Raw genomic sequence first — 12,949 nt, 5'->3', positions numbered from 1 at the left:
AATTAGATACTGATATTTACATGAAAGTCCCAGAAGGTTTTATGTTGCCTAAAGCAACCACAAAACCACATAACATGTACTCAATCAAATTGAGACGATCATTATATGGACTTAAACAATCTGGACGAATGTGGTATAATCGTCTTAGTCAGTATCTGCTCAAGGAAGGATTCATCAATGATCCTATATGTCCTTGTGTTTTCATTAAGAAATCAATTTCTGGTTTTGCAATAATCGCAGTCTATGTCGATGACATGAATTTAATTGGAAGCTCTGAAGAGCTTGAAAAGACTGCTGAATATTTGAAACGTGAGTTTGAAATGAAAGACCTTGGTAAAACTAAGTATTGTCTCGGTTTGCAAATCGAGCATTTAGCTAGTGGAATTCTTGTCCATCAATCAACTTATACTGAAAAAGTCCTAAAGAGATTTGGTATGGACAAAGCTTACCCACTAAGCACGCCAATGGTTGTCCGTAGGCTTGACACCAATAAAGATCAATATCGACCAAGACAAGATGATGAAAATATTCTTGGTCCAGAAACACCATATCTTAGTGCTATTGGTGCTTTACTTTATTTGGCACAATGTACAAGACCGGACATTGCTTTTGCAGTAAGTGTGTTGGCAAGATATAGCTCTGCTCCAACATTACGCCATTGGAAAGGTGTAAAAGATATTTTACGCTACCTTCGTGGTACTACAGACATGGGTTTATTCTATGCAAATAATCCTGTCAATGGTCCAAAAATTGTTGGATATGCTGATGCAGGATATCTCTCTGATCCACATAAAGGTCGCTCTCAAACAGGATATGTATTTACTTGTGGAGATACAGCAATATCATGGCGATCAACAAAGCAAACACTAGTGGCAACTTCCTCTAATCACTCTGAAATAGTTGCACTACATGAAGCTGGTCGTGAATGTTTTTGGTTAAGATCAATGATCCGCCATATTCGGAGTACTTGTGAGTTACCTTCAGTGACTGATGCTCCAACCATCCTTCATGAAGACAATGCGGCCTGTATTGCTCAAATTAAGGAAGGATTCATCAAAGGTGATAAAACTAAGCATATTGCACCAAAGTTTTTCCACACTCATGAGCTTCAGAAAAGTCAAGAGATTGAAGTTAAGCAGATCCGATCTAATGACAACCTAGCTGATCTCTTCACCAAATCCCTACCGAAATGCACTTTTCAGAAGTTAGTAAATGGTATCGGTTTGAGGCGACTCTCGAAGCTGTCAAGTGACACATCCAATGATCAGGGGGAGATTCCAATCAGGGGGAGCATCAAGAAACATGCTACCTAAGACATATGCGCGTTGTACTCTTTTTCTCCTTCGACCAGGGTTATTTTTATCCCATTGGGTTTTTGTTACCTGGCAAGGTTTTTGACGAGGCAACATTAAGCGCGTCCAACACCATATCACAAATTGGTGGACATCCAAGGGGGAGTGTTATAAATATAATAAATATGTGGATTGTCCACGTAAATTCTCATATTTCATGTCCTTATGATGTAAACTTAACTCCTATATAAAGGAGTCTATGAGAATGAATAAGATACACACTTCTACCTCCTCCTATATTCTGTTTCTCTATTCTATATTCTCTATTTCCTACAAACGTAAGTTTCTAGTTTATAACAATAATCTGATTTACTGTCATTTTTTTAATTTTTTCTTTCAATTTCAACGTTCTCTATTTCAATCTATGTAAAAAGATTAGTAAATTTACAATTATGATCAATGAAGAAGAGATTGATTTTTTTTTCTTTGTGTTTTAAATTTTTACTTTTGGTGTTCACAAAGAATATTGCAAAGATTTTGATGAAGTTAAAAATAATAGTTTTGTGAATTGAATAACGAATTAACAATGAAGAAGCAACAAAAAGACAAAAGATAGTAATAAATTCAAATTTGGGTGGAGAAGATAAAGATTAATGTTATCCAATTAGAAATTAAGTAGTCTTTGTATTTAATTAATTACTTATATATATTTATTTTTTTTCTTACATATTTAGATTTTAGAAAATTAGTATACTTATTAGTCATTTTGCACTTGGGTAATATAGTCTTTCAATAATTCAAATGTTTGTAGGGTGAACTAAGAAAATGGTAGGGTGGCAATAGCCGCACCCAATATATAATCATGCTTAAAGATAATTATATAAAGCATAAATGACAAAAGCATGCTTAAAATGATTAATATAATCTAACTAAACATGTTTGAAAATTTGATAATAAAAGCATATATAATAAAATCTAAAGCATGCTTAAAAATAGAAAAGATAAATCAAATTCACATGCTTGTTTAAAAAAAATAAAAATAAAGAAAACATACTTGATTTCGAGAAAATAAAACAATCCTAGCGCACGCGCGTGTTGATGTAGGCGTGCGTAGCGATGTTTTTGGACTGGAAAAAAACTGGGCCGCTTCCTCTCGCTTTTTCAGCAATGGGCCTTGTTCTTGTTTTTTTTGTTTTCTTTGTTGTTTTTTTTTAATTATTATTATTATTATTTTTGGGCCGGGTCCTTTTCTTTGGCCCGAGTCACACTTTTTTTTTTTCTCTTCTTTCTCTTTCTTTATTTTCTTTTTCTCTTCTCTTTTTCTTTTTCTTTTCTTCTTCTTCCTCGCGTCTTCTTCGTTCTGGCTTTCTGTCCTTCTTCTGTTTGTTTTTTTTCTTTTCTTCCTCTCTTCTTCTTTGCGATTTCTGGTTCTCTGCTCTGTTCTTCTGCGTAGCAGGTGGGCAGGAAGGGAGGAGGTCGGAAGGAGGATCTGGAGGTCTGGCCGGTGAGGTGAAACTGGTGAGGTGTGGCCGGTCTGGACAGTGAGATGAGACTGGTGAGGTGAGGCCCGTGGGTTTGGCCGGCGGTAGTGCTGGGATGCAGGAGCCGTGAGCTGCAGGTGGGATCTGCACAGGCGGGTGAGCAGACGAGGGCTTCAAGGATGCTGGGGCTGCTGCAGTGCGTCGAAGGCGTGCTGGTGGTGGCTGGAGGCCGCGCAAGGCTAGGCCCGTGTGGGCTGCGTTACAGGAGGGAAGGAAGCCGGTCTGGACTGAGGAGGGGAGGCGCAGACGGCGCTGGGCATTGTGGTGCTTGGCCGGAGAGGCAGAGGTGAGGCCAGTCTGGGCAGGGCCAGCCTAGGGAGATTTTTTATTTTTATTTTTTATTTTATTGGTGGCGGCAGAAAAAGAAAAAAAAATTCTCTAGGGTTTTGAGGGCTTATTTGCTCTGATCGTGCTGATAACGTGTAAAAGTAAATTGAGATTGGAATTTGGTCTACTCATTTCATTTCATAGTCCCTTTATATAGGGATAGAATTACAACGGAAATATCGATTACATTAATGATACTAAATACTGATTGATTTCGTAATTGTGCTGATTGATGGTAATCACTGATTCCTTGATTCCCTCTCCGTTAGTTGCTTTGACGAAGGCACACAATATGTTTTTTCTTTAATAATTTTACCATTCTTTTTATTTTCCAATTCTCAGCATGTTCTGTTAAGAAAATTGTGATATGCTCCCGAGCACTTGTATGCTGTGACATAGGGTTTTCAGTCTTATGGTTGATTTTATTTAAGTGCCGAGCTTTCATATTGGGACTAGTATATCGGCCACAGTGTCATTGTGTTAAACAGCTCTGAGCATTGAAAAAAAGTAACTGACGATTAAAGTTCAAATTTGGTTTATCCTTGGGTTTTTATTCTCTTATACTTAGCCCTTTCAATCTTAGCAATAATTGGGACCTACTGCATGTCTTGAATCCGCACAAGGAAGTTAATTATAACAGAAATCCTTAGCTCAAATTGGTGCTAATTAATTGCTTGCATGAAACCGTAGTCAAAGAAATATCTTACCTTAGAAGGGACATAGGTAGATCATTGGTAAAGAAGTTCCCAAACTGTACCTCTAGCCCATCCAACGCAATTCCTTATTATGTGAGGCCATCCTTAAGAAAGTATCTAATGCATAGCAATTTTCCCCTGTGATCTTCTTGGGACAAATGCTAGGTCTCGAGTGTAAACTTTTTTAATTACTGTAGTGTGGTTTTAATTCTCAATATGGTAAACTTTGAAAGTGCAAATCTGATAAATTATCCATTTATTCCTCATAGTTTTTGGTAAATGGTAACTGACTATAACCTTTGCAAATTTAGTTTTGCTTATGTGAATGGTATATTTTGTGAAACTTTTCACATGGAAGCGGAAAGCTGGAGAGACTGTGCTGTTTGTGGGAAGGTAAGTCTTCTTTTTGTTTTTAGTATAATTTTATTTTTTTCATTTTCTTTCGGACATCTGTTTGTGAATCAATACAAATTCTATTATAGGTTGATTAAGATAAGAACACAAAACTCTGTGTCTTTCATTCTATCATCAATATTTTTTTGAAAGAAACTAATAATTGGTTTCCTTATGCAGCCACTCCATTGTGGGTGCATTATGTCACGCCACAAGTATGCACCACTGGATTTCGGAGGTGTAGGTTGCACAAAATGCTTACTAGAAGTTGATCAATCTATTGCTTCAGGTCGAATGACCAGAATGCTGAAAGACAAAGGTCAGTGATGTTGGTGAATTGTTTATATAGTGTATATACCTTTTGAGATTTAGTGTATGTGGATGCCTGCTGTAGTGTCTAGTCCATGCTTTTGTGGGTATTCCTTTGTTGGAAAATAGTTTGCTTGGATGCTTGAGGGCCTAACATTCATATCTGCCCATAGCTGATGCTGATGTGTGGCTATATAAAATACCTGAGCTACTTTTGATTTGGAAGTCTCATTTCAGAGAGAATGTATACAATTATGTATATCTAACACGGTAAATTTGAGCTCCCTCTGGCCGTCCAGTCCTTGGGTGGCTCAAAATATAAACACATGTCTTTCTAGATTATCAGATTTTTTTTTGGAAGATTCCTCATTTGCATATAAATACAGCAGTCAGTGTTTATGTGCTTGGGTCATACGCTTGAGTAGAAATCTCTCAGGAATTAGACAAGGAAAGTTAGACAATAAATGAAATGAAGAAACATTGGTTACAAGCTGCTTGTTTTGTTCTGAAGATTTTACCGAACTTATCCGTTGGCTTCTTCAAGTCTGAATTTTTTATTTTCTCTCTTATCACTTGGAATCAAAACAATTAAATAATTAATGAAAAAATTCTACATAATAGTTTATCGTCCATGCAGCTGTTGTTGCCAATTCATCATGTGCCTTAGTCGCTCAAGATGTTCTGGAATGATGTAACCCGAATATTTCAAGATTTCAACTTTTGGCAATTTAGTTTCGTCATCATTTTATTAGGAAATATTTTCTATTTCTTAAGGCTTTGTAGAAATAATTAGCAAATTTTGGTGAAAAAATTATTTGATGATATTTATACAATGATTAAATACTTTGTTACTCCTCAAACTTTCACTACTAGAATAATGTCATTAGACATCGCCACTATTAAATCGGTCAGGATTGCACCTGATGTTAAAAAACATGTTAAAATCAGTTTGTGAAAAAACCGATTTCTATTGTTATTATAGACATCAGTCACCAAATAAAACGATGAGAAAAGTTTCGTTTGAAAAATTTTCAAAAACGCGGAGGGACTAAGTTTGAAACTTTTGAGAAACGCGGGACCAATTATTTCATTCCCCCACTTAGTATTTTTTCCCTCTGTCTGAAACTATCGAACCCTAATAACTCTCACTTTTATGAAAACTCTCGAACCTTGTCAACCTCATTCTCTCTCCAACCTGACCTGCCCCGATTCCCCGACCTCGTTCTCCAACCTGGCCTGAGCTAGTCGTCCGATCCGAGCCGCTCGAGCTCCTTCTCCGACCCGAGCCACTCGAGCTCCTTCTCCGACCCGAGCCACTCGAGCTCCTTCTCCGACTCGAGCCACCTCGAGCTTGTTCACCGATCTGACCTCGAGATCCTTCTCCGACCTTACCTCGAGCTCATTCTCCGACATGAGCTCGTCAATCTCAGACATGAACTCCCTACAAGATTTGGTTCTGCAACTCTTAGGATACTTCTTGAAGGCTTACTTGAAGGCTTGAAGGCTGGGTTCGATTTCGGATTTCTGGGTAAGTTGCTTGGTTACTCACTTTACTTACAGACTTGACGGTTCGATTTCGGATTTGAATTCCTTGCAACCATACACGTTGAAATAATAATTTGTTTATAATGTAGCCCCCTGCATCATTTTTACAAGCCATGGAAGAGTACGTCAGAGAAGCTCCCCGTGTCTCAATAGTTCGCAAGGAGGTATGAAAATACTCTTCCTGTAAGTTTGGTTATTTTGGGAGAAAACAAGCCAATGTCATTCCCAATCAGAAAATAGTGGATCAATTCGAGTCAATCATAAATGAGATAAATCCGATCTTTGCTTTTTGACACTAGTGCATCACTTGTAAAGATTATGCAATGCAATCACATGAATGAGCACACTTATATATAAACTTTAGTGAAGTATCTACCAGTTGATAACAAATCACAGTGTATTGGTTAATGGAGTTATGGATTTTGATTTTATGTTTAATACTGGATTATCTTGTACCTTTTATATTGGCCCTCAATGAATTTTAAGGTGGTATGTTATATGAAATGTTCTGGTATTATAGTCTTGATATTTGATTTTATACATCTCGTTTTCATTGTCTTTGTATTCCATTTTGCTTTGTAGTTACTGTTTCTCTTTATCGATACAGTTTGTGACAGTTCCTTAAACTTCAATCTTTAATTTCACAGGTGATTGACAATAAAATTTCTGCCCCAAGGAAATCTTGGCCATAGAGGACAAAAAGACCCAAGACGATGAGGCACGTCCACCTTCCCCACCTCCACCTAAACCAGTAAAAGTGGTAGCACCTGTAGTTGAACCACTTGATTTGCTGGTAGTTCTCAAAACAATCCCCCCCTTTTTTTTTTTTGCTATTGTTTCTTGAATTAGTCTTCAAAATTCTAAGTTTTTGAAGTTTGAATTGGTTGGCTTTCTTTTGTTGCTAGGGTTTGAATGATCCTGTTCCCGATACTGCAGCATTAGATGAGAAGAATGCCATGGCTTTAGCTATTGTTCCAGTTTGTAAGTGTTCCATCTCTATCTGCGTGATATAATAATAAATAATTTCTTGTAAATCATTAAAGAAATATGCATGAAGCTTCTTGCCTTTGTGTTTGATGAAAGACCTCTGTATGTCTCTAAAAGTAACTAAATTTGCTTTTGTGGTTCTTGCAGCTAATCAACCTCAAGCAAATGGAACAGGTTCGGAATTGGCACTTGTTACAGCCCCAAGCTCAAATGAGAGTGCCACAGCTACTAGCAAACTGGTATGCAGGAGTTTACGGTTGTGATATTGGGTTTGTGATCAACAAGGAGAGGGAGACGAAATTTTAAATTACGTTGAAGAGAGCAGGAGAGCTGCAGGTTTGGTGAGTTATCTATTGCTGTATTCTTTTTTTCGACTTTGGACGTGGTGAGAATCTCCATTTGAATTGATTGTGGAATTGATTTTTGTTTTTCATTTTGTATTTGTTTTGGATTGATTTGCGAATGTATTTGCAGCAACAGGAGGGAGAGTGGGTGCTTATTGCTTAAGGGTAAGTTTCATGGATCATTTTCTTCTATATCTTTTGTTTGAGTGGTTAAGAATGACTGGAATTTGGGAAGTAGATACTCAGGGTCTTCTTTGTTTATTAGAAGAGCTGGCACAATACTTGGGAGCTCTTCTTTGTTTGCTGGATTGGTTTTTTACTTCGAGTGGTTTGGTTGCAGTTTATAACTGTTATCTTCTATCTAATCTGCAGTTTTGATGTTTAATTAGAGACAGATAAAGAAGCATACTAAATCGTAGGCCTACCAAAATAGGAACAAAACAGTTAGTAAAAAAAAATAAGAACATTTGAATATTACTAATCTTTATACACCTTTAGATGTGTTTACAGTAGCCTTAAACGCTAAAATAAGTATACCTTTAGATGTGTTTACAGTATGCCCTACTATAATTATGATCTGCATTACAATGGAAGCATACCCACTATAATTATGAATCCATATTCATGGACCAAGGTGCAAATTTTTAGATTTCAATCCACTTTGTGCTTATAAAAAAGTTATGCATTTGGTGCTTAATTATGTTTTGGATTTGGGCTAATCTAATTCATTCAAATCCTTATAATCATGTAGGTGGCCAACATAATCTTTATAGATGCACCAGTTGGTGCTGGGTTTTCATACTCTACAACCTCGGAAGGGTACTATACTTCCAATACAAAATCAGCTGCACAGACCTATACTTTCTTAAGAAAGGGAAGGAGAAAAGAATCACAAGTACTTCTATTTGTTCATTTATTTTCATGTTTCTGAAATCTTGCAGTTTCTCTTACTCATTTCTATGATTTGTGAAACAGTGGTTATATGCACACCCAAGGTTTCAGGGAAATCAACTGTACATTGGTGGTGACTCATATTCAGGACTTATTGTTCCCATTCTTCTTAAGAATATACTAGAAGGTAAGTCTCTTCATATTCATGGCAGAAATATTGGCATCAATAATGCGCACACGCCCGATTGAAAACCGTCTATTGATATGGAACCTATAGTGAATCATGCACTACTTAAGAGGTCACAGTCGGTCAAATGTATGAACAATAGTATTGTGTTGTGAAGGAAACAAAAAATTCTCTTAATTTAACTTCCTAAACCTTGGATACTGCATTGCAGGTTTATAGTCTGGGTCAAGGCCAAGAATGCAACTCCAAGTAATACACTATCTAATCTCATTTTAGTTTTCCCCTAATTCGTTTCTTTGGCAATGTATAATTTGATTTAGCTTGAAACAGGGATACTTGCTTGGAAATCTAGTTTCAGATTCTTTTATTGATGTAAATGAGAGAATCCCATATGTTCACCGAGTGTCACTCATTTCAGATGAAATCTATGAGGTGCATAATAATTTTTTACTGCTCATTTGAAGTATAATATTGTCAGCATCTGTTACATACTTACATTACTTTTGACGAAGTTTTAACTATACCATGCTCCTTGTAGGCTGCTAAAACTAATTGCAGTGGGGACTATGTCAATGTGGAACTTAACAATACACTTTGTGTTACTGCTCTTCAAAAAATTAAAGATGTGAGTAACATTACTACTTTTTGTTTTGATAATGAGCACTGTCCTAATCACGTAGTCTAAAACTGAAAATTCATTCCCTTTTAACTTGCAGTGTCTTCTACAAATAAATCTTGCACAAATTTTGGAACCCCAATGTGCTTTTGCATCTGGAAGAACAACTGAGTTGGATGGGATCTTAGAGCTTGAGAAGCAAGTACTATGGATTACCTCCTTTCAGAGTCTAAGCTACCTGAATTGCATTGCCGGGTAATAACCATTCCTCTCTTTCTCACATGACTCTGCTACATGATATGGAATTATGGATTGTCTAACATAAGCTTTCCTTGTTTCTCACATGACTCTATACATGATTGGAGGACTATGCAATTAGTAATTGGCTTTGTAAATCAGGTGTTTGCTTCATAAATTGGAGGTGTTTTTGGAAATTTATTAGTGGTCATTTAGTTCAGAAATTGGAGGTGTTTTTGTAATTGGAAGATTATATTTTTAGTGATATACAGTGATTGATTTTTGTTATGTTTGTTTTGTTATGAATTGATCATTGATCATTGATTTATGAATTTTGCAGTTGTGTAGATACTTTTCACGAAGAGAAGAGCAAACGTGAAAGAAGAAAAGAAAACAAAGCTTTGACTATGGAATTGTTGGCTGTGGCATATTCGTCCCTTGTAGCCAAAATGGAGGAGATTATATATAGGTTGGTCATGCTGGAATTTTCAACCACACAGAAGTATTCTCTTGCATCTAATTCAACTTACAATGTGGAAGAGGCTGGTGATCTGTAAGGCAGAAATGGAGGAATGTATAGATTTGATAATGGAAGAATTAGAGTGTTTGTAAGAGTTAGTGAAAATGTTTGTGAACCAGCTTTTATGATATGTAAAACGATAGCATATTCGGCAAACATTATAAGATTGTGATTACTACTCTTATCGCCTAAACTCACAGCATCGCGCGGACGTACTTTCTAGTATGATGTCTAGATATAAAGTTGAAATCAGTTTTAACCATAAAAACTGATGTCTAGTAATACAGATACATCAGTTCCAAAATGAAAATCGATGTTACTGAAATATACAGACATCGATTTTTTGTCAAAAATGATATGTTACTGAGTACCAGACATCAGTTCCAAAATGGAAATCGATGTTACTAAAATATACAGACATCGATTTTTTGTCGAAAACGATATGTTACTGAGTACCAAACATCAGTTCCAAAATGGGAACCGATGTCTATAACAGTACCAGACATCAGTTCCAAAATGGGAACCGATGTCTGTAACAGTATCAGTCATCGGTTCTTAAATCAATAACGATGTTACAACGCAAACTTGTGTTGTGTAATCTATATTTCTTTAAGCATTAAATACAATAAAATGTGGGTTTAACAATAGTAAAACATGTAAGTTTGTTATCATTTAAACCTATTTACATAGATTTATAATTAGGAACCGATGTCTACACGAATACTAGACATTGGCTAAAAGTCGATGTCTGCATTTTCCGGATATTTCTCATCACCCACAAAGACATCGGTTGGGTTTTTGTTTCTCATCGGTTTTTGGCCTATGTCTGAGGCCATAATTCTAGTAGTGTTTTCCGTGAAAAATAGTTTGGCCCCTCGACTCTTAAATTAAACTGGATAATCCTTATTCTTTCTAATTCTCACCAATAGCTTCAACATGACCATTATACCCTTACTTCTTCTCTCTCTCTCTCTCTCTCTCTCTCTCTCTCTCTCTCTCTCTCTCTCTCTTTTAATTCTCTCTCTCTCTCTACTGCTCCGTCGACGAAGTCCTTGGCCACAGTAGGGTCTCTGCCGCCACTCAAATCACTACTCCATCACTCAAATCACTATTCCACTTTCTTCCACCACCGAACCAAAACGTTTCTAGATTGTTCACAAGTACAAACTTCACATCCCTCACCAGACTATCCAAAATTAATTGGGTCGATGGGGTAACTCTCATCCTTTACTGGACTATCCTTATCGGGAACTGCACACATCCATCCATCCCTGTCCTTCTGGCTATCGCCTCCCTCATCAATTTTCAAATTCGAAATCCAATTCGATCGCACTCTCTTCATCGTCATTGCTCGCTTCGATTTGATCTTCTTGTTTTCGAACTCGAAGCTCCCCTCGCCATTTTGGTTCCGATCATCTGTCTTAGTTGAATCGTTGTCGTTGACGAGGTTGGTTATCTATCTTGCCTTGATAGATTTACTAGTCCTTCAGAAGTTTCCAAGGGTACCTAGCCCTTCGCATAAGTGAGTCGATTGAGATGGTGGCGACAGGCTGGTCGCCGATCTCACCTAACTAGAAGAGAGAACACGAATTGGTAGCCATAGATGGATTTATAGCCCATTTCAAAAACTTCCAATTCTTGGTCGAGAAAATTGAATATGTAGATGGAAATTTTGACTAAAAAGATGGCGAAATTGAATACCCATATGATGAATTTGATTGAAAGAAGGCTCGGATTTTGATCGGCTTGTTGCTTGGAGAGGGGAGAGAGAGAAAACTGAGAGAGAGAAGCAGAAAAAATAAGACATAAAAAGAGAGAGAAAAGTAATTAAAAAATAGAAAAAAGATGAAGTGAGGGGTATAATAGACATTTTGGACATATCGTGTAAGAATTAGAGAGAATAAGGACTAAACTGTTTAATTTAAAAGGTGAGGGACTGAACTATTTTACGGAGAAAAATACAGGGAATAGCAAGTATTTATCCTTTATACTAGAAGTTTTTCTATTCATATCTCAAATTCTTCTTATCTAATCTCCTACACTTTCACATCTCTTTTTACTTTTTAGTAACACAATTTGCTCAATACTCTAATGTTAAATTCTTGGAGTAACCTTAATTTTGTTTAAGGACATCTAATTTATGTGTCGGCCCAAACTCTAGTGACTTTCCAAGTTGTAATAAGGTTAGTCTTACAAATATTCTCGGAGACATCTTATTCATTGTATGATTCAATTTCCATGTAAGACTCGTATTCTCTGGTTGTAGTCTTCTATATAAAAAGGTCCTCATTATCAATGAAAGCATAACTCATTCTCTCCCGGCCCAATTTCTGATTCCCGAAAACATGTTATCAGCACGAAGCCCTAACCCTGAAACCCTAAATTTGTAAACTTGAAACCCTAGCTGTCTCCGCCACACACATTGAAGTCCTTGATCCCAGACATCCAGAACATGCCAAAAAATCCCCCAATCGGCCATCGGAAGTTCCGAACCAGTCTGATTTGCCTCGCCGGTTAGCCTCGCTTCATCTTTTCTGCTGGCACCTGCATGCGCCTCTGCTCTTTCTAGCCTCGCCTCACCCCAGCGCTCTTAGCCTCACTTCGCCACGACAGCACAACGCCTATGCGCTTGCTAGCCTTGACCACGCACACCCAGCACCCTCGGGGCCCTTGTGCAGCAGCTCCGCGCAGCCCCGTGCATACCCCCACATTGTAGCCTATCAACGCACACCAGCAGCCCCTCGTGCACGCATCAACGCACGCTAGCAGCATCTCATCCACACCAGCGCGCAAGCACGCTCACCAGTGCCTGCAAGCAAGTTAGCCTCACTACCAGCCACCAGCGATTTCCGGCGGCTTTTCTGGGTCATTTTCCAGCGACTTTTCCGGCGACCCTATTTTGAGGTAATTTTTTCTAAAAGTTACCCTTTTTTGAGTTTTTTCAATTTCTCTTCCTTTTCTCAGAGACTTCCAACATCCCTTCTTCTATCTCCTACTTCTTCTTTTGTGGGAAGACTAAGCCAAACTATGGGGGTTCGTGCTATCTCCAAACTTAGAGTTTGTTG

At 37.5% G+C, this 12,949-nt stretch overlaps 1 protein-coding gene across 1 annotated transcript; it reads left to right on the top strand.

The window, feature by feature from the left end:
- The first annotated feature begins 8,247 nt into the window (after positions 1 to 8,247).
- LOC112201849 (serine carboxypeptidase-like 17) lies at positions 8,248 to 9,921 on the top strand. The gene is made up of 6 exons (XM_040505811.1): positions 8,248 to 8,511; positions 8,723 to 8,760; positions 8,842 to 8,943; positions 9,050 to 9,136; positions 9,228 to 9,382; positions 9,705 to 9,921. Exons 2-6 carry the CDS (start codon positions 8,749 to 8,751, stop codon positions 9,919 to 9,921), a joined length of 573 nt encoding a protein of 190 aa, XP_040361745.1. The 5' UTR covers positions 8,248 to 8,511; positions 8,723 to 8,748.
- The last annotated feature ends 3,028 nt before the right edge of the window (positions 9,922 to 12,949 follow it).

This window comes from Rosa chinensis, chromosome 5 (assembly GCF_002994745.2).
Source record: "Rosa chinensis cultivar Old Blush chromosome 5, RchiOBHm-V2, whole genome shotgun sequence".
Taxonomy (NCBI): domain Eukaryota; kingdom Viridiplantae; phylum Streptophyta; class Magnoliopsida; order Rosales; family Rosaceae; genus Rosa; species Rosa chinensis.
The sequence above is the reverse complement of the archived record's forward strand: the minus strand, read 5'-3'. Positions and strand labels throughout refer to the sequence as shown.